Below are 19,330 nucleotides of genomic sequence, written 5' to 3'. Positions count from 1 at the left end.
TGACACTTGGGACACACTGCGGGATGTTCACCTTGTCTTCCAATTCACAGACAAGCTGCCTCTCTACAACCCCAGGGAAAATTCTTGGGAGAAGAGAATTGAATTGTTTGTAATCATGAGTATTGCTTAGCTGTAGATTTAAACTACACAGTTCAGAAGGAAATAAATTTAAACATAAAAGCATGGGCTGTTTCAGCATTAAGGGGTAAAACACTGTCACCCAAGTTGTAAACTCCTCAGTGTGGTCTTCTCTTGCCAGTCACTTCTCAACAAAGGCAAATTTTATTGGAAAACTCTAAGTCCTGTCACAGTCTCTGAAGGTCTCTGGAGGAGGTGACAAGCATGGTCTTGGCCCCAGTTTGGGGGCTCAGAGAATACACTGAGGGAAGCAGGAATTTCCCCTTGCCAGAGTTGCCAGCAGAGGGGAACCAACTGGCGATCCCCACTTCCCATGCACACTGTCTCGGGGCTTCCCTAATGGTTGCTCACATTTGGGGCCAGTTTAGCTGATTTGTGTTGCTTAAGTGTATTTCCTGCAGCCTGGGGTGCACAAAAGTTAAGCTGAGCCTCCTGCATCCTGCGGAGCTGGAGTGGCATTTTCCAAGGCAGGGCTTACTCTAACCTCAAGTGGGGCCAGCATGAATACTCTCATCCCTCTCAAAAATCACCACCACTTTGTGGACAAAGAAAAGGTGATTCCTGGGCCAGGGGAATCTACAAACTGCCATCGTAGAAAGAGAAGACAGGAAGGAGTGGCGATCTTTGTAGTGTAATCAGAGAAGGCTCCACACCAGTCAGCCATGAGTCTGGGTATGAATGAGTCCAAGGCCCCTGGTCCCCAGACCTGTGCCCAGTCTTTGTTCTGCAGAGCGACGGCTTCCCCCGTGGTCTGTCCAGACTGCCTCTGTGCCTGCCTTGGGTGCACTGTAGACTCCAGTCTTAGCTGCCTGGCAAAGGGGCTGTGGCTTCCTTTCCTCTTCCTCCTTCTCATGGTGAGTGGAGTAGGAAGAACAGTCGCCTTTGAGAGACTGGGGTCTTCTGTGATTCCTCCGTGGCTTTACCACAGGTCAGGAAGGGAGAGACTCACTTGAGGTAGAAAGTTGGAAACCAGGCCAGAAAGGAAAGAACAGAGACTGGACTTCGCAAAGAGCGAAGAAGCAAAGACCTGCACACTGGACAGGCAGAAGGCACCTACTGGGCAGAAAGTCCCCGAATCACCAGGTACAGTGGCATAAGCCTATAATCCCAGTTTTGGGGGAGTGTAGGCAGGAGGATCCAAAGCTTGGGGTCATCCTAGGCTGTATGGTGACTTCATGGTCAGTCTGTGTTACATGTAACCCTGTCTTAAAACAACAACCGTGTATGAAGGTGCAGGTGTTAGACACTCACAGAGGCTCCTGGGGCTGAAGGGTGAGAGGTTGTTCCTGGCCGGGGGCCAGATCTCCTGGCACTCTGCTGCAGGATGCCTCTGGGAGAAATCTGCAATAACCGGGCCTCTAACTGTCACGTTCCTTTTCCCTTCCCTGGCTTTATCTGCCTAGGGAGAGAGTGGCAGTCCTTGTGGTGGGTTTTCTGTAAGCCCCAGCCATCTCTGGGAGGAAGAGCTCTGGTGGAGCGGTTATTAGAAGATGGGGCTACGCTCTACTGAGCCCCGAACTCCAATCCCCTGCCTATCTCTTCAAACAAAAAAGTTACCTCCCTGGGCCACCATTCAGCCAACTCCAAGTGTGACTGTCGGCCCTTGTTAGACAGCAGGCATTTAATAAAAATTGGAATCCAAGATGTAGAAAACGTACATTTTTTTTTTCATCTTGTAGCTCCCCAGGAAATCATGTCCCCTTTTTAGCCTTTATCCTACACAACTTTCTCATTGAAAAAAAGGAAAAAGTTAGGGGAAGAATGCTTTAATATGAAAATCAAAACTTATAAAAGGCTAGACCCTGCCTCTTAAGACAGACATTAGATACTAATAAAACCCTCCTTGTGTCTAAAGAGGAAACTCCTCTTTTTATGACTAACTTCCCCTATGAAAAAGGGTTTGTCTTACGTCTCTAAGCATTAAATGTAGCACTTAATGAAATGGAAAGAAAAATCACCTTTTGTCTTTCTTGTACCCTATAGAAGTATTGGTGGCTCGATGCTCCCTGATATGTCGATCTTTGTGGAATCAAAACATAAAAGAGAACTAATCCTAAGCGTGGTCCGAGGGAGAAAATAAAACCCCCAAACCCTGACACACACACATAAATCTTCACCCCACATTCACAACCCGTTTTCCAAGGCCAAGCAAGCAAGGCCCTGCCACTGCCTCAGCTCCACCCAGCACATCCGGTACTGGCACCCCAGCCCAGCAGATAGGAGCTCCAGACAATTTCATCGGGTCGGGTCGCTGTCCCCTTAATCTCCACGCCTGCACCTCAGATCCCAGGCAGCTTCCGTGGCGCGGACTCACTTTAATGGACAGAATCTATTTTTCATGAAAAAGCAGGAAATAAGCTGTCTCTTTCATAAAAAGATTTACAAAATGTAATCATTGTTGAAATATTCCCTTTGAACTGCCGTGTCCACGGGGGTCTCCGGCTCCCAGAGGCCAGCTTCATTAGCGCCTCCTCCCAAGCGCTCCAGAAGGGCAGGTACACTGGTGGGGCCCGCTTTGATGTCTTCAATGAATGAAAGAAAAGCACAATAAAAAAGAGCTGTTGATCAAGCATAAAATACTCTTTAAGCTGACAGAATAGCAGCGTTAACACACCCTAAGCTGCTTTTACTTTTCCCCCTCTTCCTCACGTTTTCCTGTGCTTTGTGTACAGTGGGGGCTTGTGTTTTATAAGAAGTCTCTGATCTATGTAGTATGCCATTCACTAACAAAAACCAAAATAGGATTGTTTCTGTCCCACTTGGTTTCCTGACTACTCCCCGTCTCCCTCCCTCTCTCCCTCCCTCCCCGAGCACCCCTCATCCTCCCAGCCTGGAAGGCCTGCAGTTTAGCCTGGTGCTTTTCAGGGCCTTGAGCCAGCTCCCTTTGTGCTGTGGGTTCCACTGCTCTGATTCTAATACCACAATTAAAGACAGATTTTCATTTTCTCAAGAACTTTCCCTTGCAACTAGGCAAGGGCGATCGCACAGCTGCCACTTTTAACAACAACAACAACAACAAAATCTAGCATTCAATATGAGAAAACACTAGGTTGACCAACCACGTTCTTAGGAAATGGGTCCCCCTTTAGAACTCACACGGACCCTCCGGCCAGCCATAATTATCGTTCGAGAACCCAGAACCTGGTTTCCTAAACTTGCCCTCAGTCAAGTATTACCTCATTAACCCTCTCAAAATGGATAAAGATACTTCCATTTCTTGGAGTTGAGACTCAGAGGCACTCCCAACCTTGACTAAGATCTGCTGGTCCACAGAGAACAGGTTGACCAGTATCCTGTGGAGTCGAACTCCAGAGTTCAAGTGGGGGCCGGGGAAGATAACCCTCCAGTAGGTCTTGGGAGTAAACATAAGTGGGCCAGAGGGCAATTTTTAAACACAGAAGTCTTTGGTTTCATGGGGCGAGAGTAACAGGGAAAATGTAAAGGGAGACCAAGAAGAAAATTGACTTGGTGGTAAGAGCTGACACCAGGGTGCGCTGGGATGTGGTGAGATTCCAACTGTGTACCGGCCTGCAGGACTGGGCCGTGCATGCACTCGCGAACTCTGTAGGTACTGGCTGGTTTACTGGGTAAAAAGATTAGTGTTTTCCCACATTGAGGTTTGAACCAAAGCAGAGGTCTTGGCTGGGAGCAGCATAGTCATTCCCCAGGGAACGGTGGTTTGGACAAGGGCTGTGTATGGAGTAAGCAGGCAGAAGGCCATGTTACAAAACTATTGCACATGCTTCTGACGCAGTTGGCTACAGTTGGCCCCATTGCAACAGCCCTTCAGTCGGAACTGCCCGGGGCGGCCCTTAGAGACTTGTGCCTCTCTAGGGAGGGTGCCTATCGCTGCAGCAGGCCAGAGCATGTACCGTGCGTGCTCTAGCAGTGCTGTGGACACCTATCTAGATGTAGTGCTTTACCTGGGGGAGCTCCTGTCTGGCTCTGGGAAGCAGGGTGCTGCTTTTTCTTCCTTCACTTACCAACATTTGCTTAGCACCTCCTCTGTCAGCCACTGGGCCTGAGAGCCTAAGTCGCATTCCTGGGGAGAAGCAGACTGTCATAGCCCCAGGGTAGAAACAGCTGAACTATACTGTGGGATGTTTGGTTGCACTGTGACTCCCCAAGACTGTATTAATAAAGTTAACTTGGAAGCAGGGGGTGGAACCAGTGACTAGCTGACCCGAGTTAGCCATAGAGAAGCCAAGGATACTGATAGAGAGGATGCACAGGAAGGAGTAGGGAGGGACTTAGAGAGGGTGTGGTCTCTTCCATCTGGGAAGTGTGGAGAGGTCAACTGGTCTCTCCTCCGTAGCTCCTTTGATCTATCAGGTTTTCACCCAGTATTTGACTCCTGAGTCTTTATTGATAATATAATAATTTAGGTGAACATATCAGAACCCTATTGGTAAGTCTCTGAAAAGGGCCCCTCAGAAAAAAAAAGGGGCATTTGGGGACAGGAGAGATGGCTCAGAAGGTAAAGATACTTGCTCTCAAGCCTGACTATCTGAGTTCAACCCCTGATGCCAACATAGAAAAAAAGAGCCAACTCCTGCAAGGGGGGCAGACACACACACACACACATACACAGAGAGGGGGGGGGGGAGACAGAGACAGAGAGAGACAGAGACACAGAGAGAGAGAGGTAATTTAAAAGGAAAAAAAATCATTTAATCTTAGACCCTGGGGACAAGCAAGTGTTAGCATAGCAAGGAAAAGGCATAGCCTGTGCCAAAAGGCCCAGCAGGGAGGAAACATTTAGCTTTGGAGGATTCTGGAAGGAGTTTAACACAGCTCAAGTGGTGAAAAGATAAGGCCGCAAAGGTAAGCGAGGCCACTCACGGCCCATTAATGTTTTAATAGTTTCCTGCACAATAAACAAGTCTTGGTTTAGAGTTATTAAAAACAGGCTTTCTTTAATTAACAAAATAAAATCAGACAAGAAAAATGGCTGTGGAGATGAAAGCCCGAGGCTGGTAATACCCATAACTAACACCTGTAGACAGCATGCCACCCTTTCTAGAAGAATCCAGTGCTCATGGCTGCTATCCTCTCTCATTCCCAGTACTCCAGGACCCCCAGAGTATATGATGTCACACTGTCCATCAGTGGAATTTAGTGTGGAGGCTTCGGACACTCGGCCTTATCAGTCAGCCAACGTTTTATCAATATCCTCGGAGAAATCATGAAGGGTGCAGAAGTCTAAAGCCAGCCCGTTCCTGCTGGGCACCACAGCCCCTAAAGGCAGCGGCCACAGTTCTCTACTCCTAACATTCCCAGAGCCTCATGTACATAACACCAAGCAGACTGCAGACCATTGGCGCTTATTGACCAAGTGACTCAGGACTCCCAAATGGTTAATCCTAAAAGGAGAAGCCAGGAGTCCACACAGAGGTCTGTCTACCCCTTCTGTGTCAGAGATGGGGGGTGGGCCCCCCAGGCTTTTAGCTTAGTTGCCAAAGACAACTCACTTGTGCTAAAAAAGTAGGCTTAGTTCATGCAAACAAGAACAGGAAGCCAAAAATGACTGACTGGATTAGTGTGGTCCAGCGGAGGTAGCATCGCCACGAGGGTCAAAATGGTAGCTGCGCTCAAGCCGATCTGCTTGCTGTGTCCCTTGTGGGCCTGGTAGGGAGTATGATGTGTTGGAGGGAGAGCTTCCTGTATATTCCTGTTTCCGTTTATGTGTGTAAATGTCCTTAAATAACCCACCTTGCTGGGAGAAGAAAGCTAAGAGTCACGCCCGGTTCTGGATTCCACATTAACAACCTCCTTCCGTTCAGCGTTAAACTTTGCCCTTGAGGCCCTTTGTTTAACTTTTTAATTTGAAAAACAGATTCTGCCGTCACAGTCTGTCCTGCCCTCCACCACCACCACCACCACCACCACCACCACCGCCACCACCACCAAGTGAAGTATAATTATCTCAGGCCTATTTCCTTTTTGATTTTAAAATGTATGCCCTGCCCTCTGAGTAGAAAGAGAGACCCGTAAAAGGCTCTGTAAGACGTATGTGTTAGAAAAATGGTTGTTAACAAGGAGCTGAGCCTGCTGGCTTTGTTGCCCATCTTCAGTAGACTCGGAACCAACTCCATCTTGTAATTGCTCACAGCACAGCGAGGCACAAGAGAAGAAACAGACTGCGCTGTCACAGTGCCTACTGCTGCCTCAACCCTCTTGTTTAGGATGCAGTGGGATGGAGGCTGTTTATGGTTCGTAAATCCTGACTACTGTGAGCATTCCAGAATCCCCACAGAATGGGACTGGAACTTTCATGGAGCTGTAAATTAAGGGGCGGGACGTGTGATAAAACTCCTCTGAGAACCGTGCTGCAATGGTTAAATGAAATTTTATAAGCGCGTTCAGCGCAGAGCTGTTTTGCATTACATGAGTTGAATACCTTAGAGACGCCACATCTGCGGGCACTTTATTAAATACTGAGTCAGCACTTTCCAACCTGATGCGATTACTTCTCCATCTGACCGGCTAGAGGGAAAGCTGAGCTCTTGTCTTGGGCTGCAGATTCCTTTTGATGGTTCACCTTGAACACTGAAAGCGGACAGGTTCCCTCCCACCCCTGGAACATCCCGAACCGTGAACATTGCGAATGGAGCTGGCTAATTTTCTGAAACTAGAGCCTTTGTGGGAGTGTGGATTTATGGGCCACCAAATCAACTGCAGTCGAATATTCTTGCAGAAAAAAAAAATAGATCAAAGCTCAGCGTTTACTTCCTCAATGTAAATGTATCAAGATAACATCCTCAGATGCTGTACTATAATATTGCCACTTGCTGCAGATAAGGGACAGAGACTCCTTTGTAGTGGCCTGGATACAGTAGGGCAGATTAAGGGACTATAAAGTATGAAGGCAGAAGCCATATGAAACCCAAGCAGACGTCAGATCCAAGGATGATTTTTTGACTCTCCACAGATGAATATTGTTTCATGTGCCAGTATTTTCCCAATGATTTGATTCAACCCAAGAATTTACCAGCCTCAGATTCCTATAATTTTTTTCTGTTCCAAAAAGGAAGGTGCAGAATCATTCTTCAGTGAGCATTCTCAAACTTGCAATGTTTTCAAGTAGCAGACATTAAAGGACAATGTAAGAAAAATAAAAAGACCTTTCCTAGTATTCTCTCATTCATCTGATGTGATTAGCAGTTGATAGAAGTTTATAGAAATCCAGGGGCACCTCTGTGTGGGTGACTACCCGCTCATTGCCCTTAGCAGTGTCTTCAACTACAAACTGATGGACAGAAAAGAAAATGACAAAGTGGATAGATTTCTTATTGTTTGTTATGTGTTTCACTACTATAGTTCTACAAACTGTTTACTAAGAAACCTCATTCAAAAAAAAAAAAGAAAGAAAGAAAGAAAAAAGTTCGTGTGTGGTTCCCCTGACTGACTTCCATTCTGGAAGCCCTTGGTCAAGTAGCTGGGTTAATTGTCATGAGGATTAGTGTGATGTTGAAATAAGTACTAACGGTCAAATGACAGGAGTGAAAAGTGGAAGAATGGGTTTTGGTTTGGGCCTGAAAGGGTTAATTAAGGTTTTTTTTCATGGGTTATTAAAGACCCCCAACCCCTGCCTTAGGAGTCATATTGACACCCCACCACAGGGCTGCTCTGCTCCTCTATTGACATGTTGCTGGTGGGAGCACAATAGCCTCTGTGTCTGCAAATCATTGCTAAAATCATCTCAAGGAAGAAAGTTCCCGAGCTTTCCCATTAGACAAAAGCCCAAGAGTTGCAGTGTGCAGCACAAAAACCCAGAGTCAGCAACTTCTATTGATTAAAAACTAACCTTTAAAGTAACTCTGAGAGTGTGTGGTTAGCATTTAAATTTAAACATGTCATGAGTTGATTTGTGTTACTGAATACCAACTCAGAAGGAGTAACATTCACAGTGTAGGGTTTTTTTTTTTTCTTCTAACTCCGTTAAGCAGCTAAAGTATTTCATGAAATGTCAATAGGGCAGAAAGAAAAAGGGGAGGGGCCGATGCCGGGCCTCATAGTTTTCTTTCCCATGCACATATTCGCCCCCCCCCATAGAAAAGTGTGGAGAGAGAAACACAATAATTAGTCCTTTGTCTAACTTTCTCAAATGCCAAAGAAAGACAGATTAATTAAATATACAACAGTGTTGGTTTTTGGAGTGGGGGTCTAGCTTGCTGGGTAGGTCATAAATTAGGCAGAATAAATACTTCAGTGTGTTTGCAGTGGGCCTGCTACGTCAGAACCACTGGAAGGTTGGTGGGAGGAGAGCAGAGGGTTTCTTGCTAATGATAGTCACGTCTGGGTCTGTCTGGTTGCTAAGAGCAACCAGACATGATGTAACACCAGGATGAACTTGAACTTGGGGGACTTGAAAAGAGAACAATAGACCAGAGCAATCAATAAAGCCTATTTCAGTGAAGGGTTACAGAGCTGCTCTGGGGTAACCTTGTGGGCGAGGCACACACTGAATAGTAAGATGTGTGAAGAAACTTTTTTTTTTTTTTTTTTTTTTTGCTTTGCTTTTTAACAGAAGTACAGGGCACTGCTGGTTTTGTAGTGTCCTGAGTCCGGTGGGACGGAAAACTGCTCCCCCTGCTGACTTGCCAGGTTCCAAGCGCTTGCTTCAAGAAGTCCTGACTGTCACATGGAAGAGGTCCCGAATTTCACAACTGCCCTAGAAAGCATGCAGACAGATTGAGACCAGCGCTGGCCGCTCCGTTTCAGACTGGGGTGTACCAGAGAGCGTGTGGCGAGAGATCTGAGTCAGCGCTAAGGAGAGACTTACCACAGATACAGCTTGGGGCCTGCGGCCCTCCCTTTCTTTCTCACTCATCTTCCTTTTGTCCGCCTAGATTTAGGCCATGTGCGCTTGCCAGGGTGATTTCCTTTCCAGCTAGAAGCAGCTTTCTTGTGTTCCCCAAAGCACACGGCCAGAGAGTCTACAGGATGAGTGGTTTTGTGGTTTGTTTTGTTTTGTTTTTTAAAGCTTCTCTGGAAATCAAAGGTAGCTTGTTGTTACCAGGAACTCTTACACCAACTTCCATGGAGCTGTCGTTTACCCATTTATCCCGGGGATCAAAGGAGTCCCGACTTTTCCTAATTGTAGCTCTCTGACAAGTATGAGCCTTAGTCCTCCGGAATCAGTTCTGATGTAACCGTAGTTGATGCTGTCAGTGTCGAACTCGTAGCCATTAGCTTTGCCTAGAAGCTGATGGACTTTCTGACTCCCAGCACACACAGTGAGTTCTTGAGGGCACTTAAAGGAAAGCTGGCAAAAGTCACACGCTATTTACCGTCACTTGGGAAACTAACGCTGGCATTTGTCTGTAGCTGATCATTTTGTTTAGCTGACTTTCTTTGCTGACAAAGAAATGCCAGCAGACATAAGCGTGGTATATTGGACATTTACGAAAGGGATGTAAGAAGGGTCCACAAGCTGAAAGCTCCACTGGCATATGGAGCGGATAGAAACATGGATGAGGACTAAGCAGTGGCCCATTTTCTCCTTGAATTTGATGATGCTTTGTAGAAGGAATGGCGGGCTGCGTCCCGCCACCCGGCTAGCTCTATTCAAAATAATTACATGGAAACTGTATTCTTTTAAACACTGCCTGGCCCATTAGTTTCAGCCTCTTAATTGGCTAATTCTCCTATCTTGCTTTAACCCATTTCTAGTAATGTGTGTAGCACCACGAGGGGTGACTTACCAGGAGAGATCTTAACCTGCGTCCATCTCGGAGAGGAGAGCTATGGCGTCTGCCTGAGGAGTCTGCCTGACTCTGCCTTCTTTCTCCCACAATTCTGTTCTGTCTATTCCGCCTACCTAATTTTCTGTCCTATTAAAGGGCCAAGGCAGTTTCTTTTTTAACCAATGAAAGTAACACATAGACAAGTGACCCTCCTCCATTAATGCTTCATAAGGTGTGGTCCTATTGATCTCTTCTAAGATAAGAATATAAAAGTAGGTATATTCACCTGGGTGGAAGATGAATTTGCACCACCCTAAGTTCTCCCTTGTAACAATAGCTTCCCGACAGCCCAGGCCACCAATCCAGTGTTTACCACCAGACCTTTCTGTTTTGGCTGCCTGCATTAGCCACCTGGCATGTTCACAGAATGTTGTGTTTATGTTTAGTACCTACTCCTCACTGAAAAATATATTGAGAAAATCATAGCAATAACTACGCTCTACAGCGCCTAACCTCACCCCTCAGCCACTTTCCAACCAATTTGCTTCTCTTTCTTGAGCCCACCCATCACTGAGCGAGGTGCTAATAATGTAGCCAGGTTCCTTGCCCTCTTTTAACAGCTCCCTGCTTGGTTAGAAAACCTGATGTGAATGTCGTGTGGCCAGAAACGCGTCACTTAGTAAGACATACTCAAAACACTGGCAAACCCCTAACGTCAGAGGAGTGAGATTTCAATTTCAGTGGCTTGGGATTTACTGTCCCCCGCCATTCCTTGTCCACATAAACCTCTGAGGTCAATTCTGATCCCTTGGTTCAAAGAGCAACTTTCAAAGTAGTTTTACAAAATTGCACATTTTTGTGTTTGTACACTGAGGATCTCTGTGGGCTTTGCACATGCTAGTCAAGCCCGTGCGCCAAATCCCAGCATGCACCTGCACTTCTAAGTATATTCTTCTTTTTGTCTTCCAGTCCTGGTACCTGGGATAAAAGTTGCAGCGTCCCACCATCAACCAGACAGACCACCTGACCCCTTCTCAACTCTGTAACATGGACGCAACCTCAACCCAGCGCAGTTACAACTTCACTGTCAGTGGAAGGGGAGAAAAACCGACTCGAATCAACTTGTACATGGAAACAGCAAGCATCATGGTCAAACAGCAAAGGCCATAACCTTTCGGGATTTTTTTTAAAAAAAAATACTTTAGGGACTGTCGTAATTTCTCATATGGTGCTGGAAATGGTTGGGCTGTGTGACATTTGAAGTGTTTCGGTGGTGGTGTGAGCAGTAGGTGAAGCGGCTGGCAGAGGAGGAGCCTTGCTCACTAACTTCCTGTTGTAACACACTTCCCTTACGAGCCTGGCCTTTTCACAGTGTTTCATGACTTTGCCCATGCAGGTGTGCCCCTCCCTGAGCATCTGGAGCACCTGGAGAATGGAATCTTTTGTAGTGGCTGAGATCTGCGATCGGTAACTTACAGGACACTCAAAGGGCAATGGTTTTTTTTTTTTTCTTTTTTGGTTTTTTTTTTTTTTCCTGTAACATAGTAGAAAAAGAAAATGCAGTTGCGTTGATCTTTCTTTTCGTTTGGTTTGGTTCAGCAGTCAGCAGTTACATACACAACACAGCCCGCAAGGACAGTGAACCTACCCATGTTGCAGAACAATTCCAAAAGGACGGCAAAGACTACTGCTATCATTTGTTGTGTTTTCAAGTTTAGAAATGCTGCACTTACATTTAAAAAAAAAAAACATTTTTCAACAATTTCAACAATGACACAAAAATTCACATGGAAATGGGGAAGATGGTCTGTTTTGACAGAAACTGACAGGAATCAAAACAATCGAATTTTGAATTGAGTGAAGTGCAATTTCATTGGATAGCTAAGTATCTTTGTAAGATAGAGATTGTTGAAAATTCTATTTTTGTTTTTCAAGTCCTTCCACCCCAGGACTCTAAATTATTGGGGTAAAAAACAGCCTTGCAAGAAAAAGGGGAGCTATTTTTGCTTTTTATGTTTTTTATTGTTAAACTTGTATCCCTTTAAAAAAAAACTGAAGGAAAATTTAAAAAAAAAAACAAAAAAATACAAATCTAATGGTGCTTTTACCACAATATGTTAACTACATTAAATGCTAATTAATTATTTTCTGTTATCAAAGCACATAACTCAAATGAAATCATGGTATCTGTTAATTTTATAAGCTAGAAATCACTATAATGAATTATGCCAATTCTGGAAATTTTTACATGTGTATGGCAACACCAGATCAGTCAGTTATCAAGCGCCTCATTGTACCAGACATTGTCCAGAAGTTTCAAAGACCCTTTGCAGGCCCTGAACTGGGCTCCGGGAAACTTTCATACTGACAACTCGGATAGGGAAACAACTGTTGGTGCCCCTTCAGATCAAGGGTACTCGTTAGGGAAAACGAAAAAAAGTTCACCCCCCCCCCCAATGTCTTGTATCTTATGTTTAAAAACAAAAAAAAGACAAAAAAAGATCAAAAAAGAACAAAAAAATAAAAAAGCAGAAACAAACAAAAAAAATGCAAGTGATTTTTCTACCAGACAGCGAAGCACCCCCTTGCTTCCCATGCAACGTCAAGGTTTCCTATGCTATACATATATATGTGTTCTGGCTGGCAGGCCCTGCTGGCTGGAGGAAGTCTCTGCATGTTCTAGTGTTAGTAACTAATTTTTATATAGCTAATGTAGGATAAAGTAGAGTGCATTAAGACAATATTGTAACCCTCTCTAGGCACTTGCCTTTAAACTGTCTCAGCCCTTCAGAAGGGCTCAACTACTGTCCTATACAATCAAGTAACTGAAATTCTTGGGAAGACACTTTGCTCCTCATCTTTACCCCCAAACGGTGTTGTTTTGTTTTTATTTTTTTCCTTAATTTGCACGAAAACAAAAATTCCATATCAATGTGCCTTGCCCTGGATAGTGGTGACTTGTGGAATTGTTGCACACACCCCTCTGTTGAAGGGGTTCTCCCTACTCGAGCATTCGGAGACACTTTTTGTAAATGTAACTTTATGTCAGCCATCGTCCATTTCAACATCTAGACCTAAATAGAAAGTTAGCTGTTCCGCAGACAGGCGTAGTCTTGATTGTCCCGTGTGGTCAGTGGCAGTGCTATTCTGAGCTCTGTAGATGCTTACAATATCAGTATTTGGGATGTTGCTGCATTTTTTTCAATTTATTTGGAGTCTTCCTTTATTTTCCCCCAGATATATGAAAATATGCAATACCTGCTTATATCATGTAGAAAAGCTTAGCAATTATTAGTTTTTCTTTTTTTTTATTTGACCAAAGTCAGTGCTGCATTTGACGCAGTGTGTTTTTAGATGTCTGTCTTTGTATTTTCTGTGGTTTTTGATGCACGTGCGCAGGAAGGGCTCCTCTTAGAGAAGCAGTCAAACTGTGAAGCACTAAGCTGACCCTGCTTCAAGCAATTTTGTTTTTACAACTGTTCCTTTCACAAGCAAGCCTTAAAAAAAAAGACAACTTCCTTTCTCTTCAGCCCCCACACCCACTTTTCTTAGCAGACAGCAGTCAATCCACATTCAGTAAAAAGTACATAATGCCCATTTTTATATGCACGTTTTTAAACTTCCAAGTTCTGAAAATTGTTTACTGGTTATCTCTATTTAAGGAAAAAAAATAAAATAAAACATTTTGGATTTTCATATGTGTCTGATAAGTGGTTGAATAGTCGCTTGGCGCTGTTGTATGGTGTGATTGTCAGTGTACGGTGTCACTTCCTATAGCCAGCAGCCTACTTTGCCTTCCCTCTAGCACTTAGCTGGGCATTACTTTATTATGACATATGTGCACTAAAAAAGAGAGAGAAAGAAAGAGAAATAGCAGCTTCCAGTGCTTCACAGTGAAGGGAAAAAAGCCTAGACAAACATTTTGTCAGAACCTTGCAAAATGCCAAGGTATTACCAGTAAATTGGTTGTATATACAATAAAATTGCACCCTTTTTTAAACAAAACCAACTAAGCAATAGTTTGGGCAGTTTTAGCTGTTTTTAGTGAGCATGTTGTAGTCACGGCTGCAAAGAGAGAAGATAAACTGCCCACTCAGAGATAATTTGTATCGTTGTATAGTTTTATTGATTACACTGATTTATTCTACCCTATTTTATAATGCAGGACTTTTGTAATGTTGTCTAAATGAGGAAAAATTTCTGTCAAATTAGCCTAGTGAAATTTCTGATTGTTCATTATAAAGGCAGCGTTCATAGAATTGCTTTTCGTTTCTTTTCAACCCACTTTGGGAACTGGATTTAAGTTTAAAACTTTCCTGTTTCCTTTTTTTGTTTGTTCGTTTGTTTGTTTTTTGTAAGTATTTAAATACAGTTATTTTCCGCCAATGGTATAGCATATTCCTATGCTTGAGAAGCGTAGGTCTACTGAAGAACCATTGCAAAATGAACGTTACAGGTGTGCTGTATTTTTGAAGGTATTTTGTTGTATTAAGTTTGATGAAGCTAAAGTTAGGGAACTCTGAACAGAATTGCAGGAAAAAAAATGTTTTCAAGGCTCTAAACCATTGTGGAGGCAGCATAGGGTGATAGCAAACAAGGGTTATGTAGTAAATACACTGAGTTCCGGTTCCGTTCATGCTTCATTGTCAAGAAAGCCGCGGGAAACCGTAGTTTGGTTGTCATCAAGTAGGAAGAACAAAACACCGACCAACCCACGTGTTTTGCGTTTTAGGTTCAATGCTGAGCAAAGGTGCTTGAGGAAGACATTACTATAAGGGTGTAGAGACAGACAGACAGACTCAAGAGCTATCAGCATTTGAAGGCCCAGCCTTGATTCTGAGAAATGTTGGGTTTTTTTTCTCCCCCTCTCCCATCAAATGGCATTAACACAATTGGCAAAAGTGGTCCCTCAAATGACTCCCCCCAGATTTTTTTCTTTGGGAACTGAAGTCAGAGGCACAAACACTAACTCTCAACATCTTCCAGTCACTGCTTGCCCTCGGCCCTTCTGCTGGCCGCTGCTCCTTTCCTAACTCCTCCTGGGCAGACGCCCTCTGGTGCAATGCTCCTACCCCTCCAGCCCTTCTCTTCCCACTAAGGCATGTCTCTTCAGCCTCTTCTTGGCGGGACATTAGCTTACCCCCCACCCAGTGCCGCCATCACCCAGATAACTCCCACGGGCCCTCCAGGCTGCATCCTCCCAGCTTTCCGTTTTCTTTCCCCGACAGTCCAAGTGTGCAGGATCCAAATCTCTAGTCACGCTGTGCTGTATTCAGTCAGCCCACAGGAATATGCAAAACCCATCTCAAAAAGGTCATCTTTCGCCTTCCCAGATCCTTATCCTCGTGTGCTTCAACCCCTGTAGTGGTGATATCATTAGTTATTTGCAAAGGAAAACATTTTCTCCTGTGAATTTTTTTCTTTTTTGGTGGAGAGTGGTTTTTAAGGATGTCATTTGATATTCCCTTCCGTCAAGAGTCTCTCCCCTAGTCTCTACCACTCCGTCCTCTCCTCCCTGTCTCTTTCTCTCTGGGTGACTCTGTCTTTCTGGTTTTTCTCTGCTTCTTTTTTTTTTTTTTCTGGTTTCTGGTAGCAGGCCTCCATTGACAGGTGTAAAATACGAGACGTGTGGTCAGTGAGGAGCGCTTTGGTGGTGCCTCCCAGCCTACCCGCCAGACCTTCCTAGACAGTCCCAGAGGCTGCTCCGCCCTCCGGGCATGGCTTTCATTTCCATCGGCTTCCGAGGCCATTTTGTCTTGAAGTCAATGCATGCACTTACTGTTTGACCGTAATCCTACTCTGCCTTCTCCACGTCCAAGGCTGTGCAATCGTCTAATTAGTGTCATGTATGTTTCCCCTTTATTTTTTCCAATAAAAAAAGCAGTGGGATGAAAATTGCTTTGATATATAGCAGGTATATTGAAGCTATTCCATAGCACTTAACTGTAGTGAACACAGTGTCACCAGTTCTGAAATCAATTTAATGTTTAATGCAAATCCATTACATGGTGCTATTACAGGCTGACAAAATGATTTACACAAATGTGACAACTTGGGCTCAATCCACTCTGCTTCCCAACAGTGTAAATGCATAGCAGTGTTTATCTGCATGAGAACTATGCACTAATCTATCTGAAGAAAAAAAAAACTTTATCAACTTTGGTATCTACTTTCCGTTTACTTCAATCCTTGCCTTTTTGGTCATTGTTATAATGCCAGCTTTAGGACAGAAAGAATTATAAGAAAACCAGCATAATACCTGATATATTAAAATGTAGTGCCTGTGAAATCTGTATTATACTGCTCTTCTGAAGTAAGATTTTTCTACACCGGTAGCCTTCGCTGTCTGTCAGTCAGGACCTCTGGTATAGGTGATGTAAGATAACCGTACAATATTATGCATGCTATTCCATAATGCTTAGTGAACTGTATGAATATTACTCAAAGTTCTGTTAGTCTTTTTTTCTGCCTCGGTTCTTGTCAGCTAGGTTTGAGGTATTTCACTGAGAACGCGAACTCTGTCTTCCTTCCGGCTGTCTTCAGATCTTGGAGGTGTGCGCTTACTTAAATTCAGTGTTACGCGTGTCTTCAGATCTTGGAGGTGTACACTCACTTAAATTCAGTGTTTTGTTTTGTTTTCATTTTTGTCTTTGTTTTTCATTCCATTTTGTTTCTCCTAAGGGACAAGCATGGGTGTTTGATTTCAGAAATCAGTATCTGGTGAGACTTTTGTCCCAAAACTACCATTTGAATTTCAAGAGCGCTACTGCAAAAACCACTCTGAGAACACTTCCAAGTGAGAGTCGCTGTCGTGACCCTCCGCAGGAGCTAGGCAACACTGACATCTTAATGGACAGTTTACCCATGCTTGATCCACCTCACACCAGACTTCCTCATATTAAACAGAAAAAAAAATCGTAAGAATTCACGTGGCTATTCAGTTACATGCACAGATGCAATATTTTCTTCCAAACTATAACTCTGTACAAACTTTGGGCTCGATTCATAAGAAAGAAGTTTGCTATTAACACGGGATTTTTAAAATATGCTCTTTTTTTCAGGTCTAAATTTGAAACTACTTGATTTCCAAATTGATTTTTTTTTTTAATTTTCCCCCTGAACCAGCCAGCACCCATCTGCCTCATTCTCCAAAGGGTCGCTAAGCCAGCAAGCAAGTTAGATGACTGAGATATGGGAACTAGGTCCCAGCCATGCTCAGCAGCAAAGCGAGAACCCAGCATGAGGCTATAGCACATTGAGGACCCCTGTTCTGTGTGCCACACATCCCTACCCATAGACTCGTCATGCTACCTGGGTCAAAACACAAACTTTGTAAACTGTATCTGGACCACGAGAGGGTACAGGAGAAGTCCTACCTCTGATCTCACTAGAGTAAGTTCCTGGCAGAAAGTATCGGACTTGAAAATACGAAGTTTCCTGCCTCTATAGTGGTTTCAAAGGCAAGTGCTATCCAAGGAATAGGCCATTCTTCCTGCTCTTCGATGCTCAGCTTCCAAAATACCTAACGCTGGTTTTCCTTTCCCGTGATTGTTACTTGTAGTATTCTTATTTTTTAAATTTTTTTTCTTGCTAATAACCTGTTAGCATTCTCAACTAAGGGTCTCAGGCCACTGGCTGTGGTAGGAGGCAGGTGTCGGGAAGCTGCTAGCTCTCTTCCCCCTCAGGCTGCTGTCTCTCTGCTGGTCTCAGCAACCTTGCCACTGAGATGCCAGCCAGACTAGACGCGGACTGCCAGCAGGTCCCGTTAGGTCCTTAGGGAGACTGTCAAGGCAAAGTCCATGCTTCCTTCTTTCCCCTCCCGCTAACCCTTCCTATCACACATGAAAAAAAAAATGTCTGCTCAGAGTGCCTCTGATTTTCTTTTCAAATTGTGGGGGAAAGGATTAAAATCTTTAAATGATGGGAAAAGAGACCTATTGTGAAACGAAACACCCCGTGTTAATAACATGGTCTGAAATTGTTTTTATGAGCCGGGCCCCCTGTGCCTCTAGCATATTTGTATTGACTCTCATAGTTACCCTTTTCGTTTACTGTGTTCTGTGAAAACTTGTAATTGGTTGAGAATCACTGTGGGCGCCCATTCTTATCAACTAAATCTCCACAGGGTTTTTGAGCTGGTGTGGATTAGTTTAACTCTTGTATTCAACCATTAGTGCTACCACCTTCTCACATTACAATACAATTACTGGAAGCAAGTACTGCATTTCCTATGCAACAAAAAAGGAAAAATAAAAAATTGCTAATGCTACAGACGTCATGTCTTCTTTTGCTGGGTACATCGTGCCTGGTAGGTGAGTGGCCTGTGCTATGGGCTGGGGCTTCTCCAAAACACGGGCTTTCTGACTGCAGTTTTATGTGTGTAGGGTCTTCCACAGGGTTTCAAGGGGAGTATGGTCTCCTACCCACCTGGACAGCTGCAAGGTTGTACACCCACCTGAAGCTTTCTGTGTCCCCGGAGTGCTTGCGCTCTGTGATTTATTATTGCTATCAGGAGTCGGGAAGTGGGTCCTATGAGAGACGGGACTCTAAATGGCCCTGGATGGTATAACTGTAGGGCACAGCCATCAGCCATGGATCTGGAGAAGCACAAGGAAGCAAGGGTTCAGGTGGTGAGGGTGAGACACATGTGGCTGATACCTGGATCTTTTGAGGTAGAAGGGCACCATCAGAGCGGGAACACTATGTGACTAGGACTACGTGAGAAGAGGACTGGCTGGAGCTAGAATTACCAAGGGAGGTGAGGTTTCTGCCGAGCAAGGCCTAGCTAGAGCTGGGGATGTCAGAAGCAGCTGGAGAATGTTTTACAGCTGTAGCTGCTGCTGCCACACTGTGGAAAGGAAGCTCTCTCCTCTCCATCCTCCTCTTGGCTCCCACCAGCGTGTCTCCTTGGCTGATTCTAATAGTACCCATTTAGAAGGAGAGCCTGGAAATAGAACCAAGAAAACACCAGCCCCAGACTCATCAGCAGAACGTGAACTGGTACACTAGGCAAGCAGGGCCATAAATCAGGGGCCCATTTAATCCATTTTAACCTTGAGGCCACACCGTGCGATGAGTATAGTTTTTATCCCCTTGTAGATGAGGCTCCTGAGCGGAGATTGGTGGCTGGAGGTCATACAAAGAGTAATCACCTGGGTGGGATGCAAATGCAAAAAGTCAGGCGCCCGCTTCCCGTAATCACCCACCGCCACAGTTTGAGTCTGTTAACCGCTTCCTCAAATGCTGGTGGGAATGTGCCCACTATGTGCAGACACTATGCCAATGCTAGGACTAGTCGGTAGATAGAACCACATCTGTCCTGCGCTGTATGATCTCTTGAACAAAATAAATATCACTCAGATCTGCTCAACCGCACAGTCATCGTGGGTCTTCACATTGTTCTGAAAGCCAGCGAGGCCAGTGTCATAGGTAGAAACCTATCAGGCAAAAGATAGAGTAAGAATATTTCATAGTGGGCAATAAGGAAACAATATATAAAATGT

General features: G+C 44.5%; 1 protein-coding gene across 1 annotated transcript in view; it reads left to right on the top strand.

Moving 5' to 3' along the window:
* The window catches only part of Nfia (nuclear factor I A), a 166,645-nt gene extending 148,549 nt beyond the window's left edge, over positions 1-18,096 (top strand). The window contains exon 9 of the mRNA XM_038335160.1: positions 10,797-18,096. Within this exon, the coding sequence (XP_038191088.1) occupies positions 10,797-10,814 (18 nt within the window). The 3' untranslated portion in view covers positions 10,815-18,096. The remainder of the gene's footprint in view (positions 1-10,796) is intronic.
* Positions 18,097-19,330: the final 1,234 nt, after the last annotated feature.

This window comes from Arvicola amphibius, chromosome 6 (assembly GCF_903992535.2).
Source record: "Arvicola amphibius chromosome 6, mArvAmp1.2, whole genome shotgun sequence".
Classification (NCBI taxonomy): domain Eukaryota; kingdom Metazoa; phylum Chordata; class Mammalia; order Rodentia; family Cricetidae; genus Arvicola; species Arvicola amphibius.
This window is presented reverse-complemented; position numbering and strand designations above follow the sequence as displayed.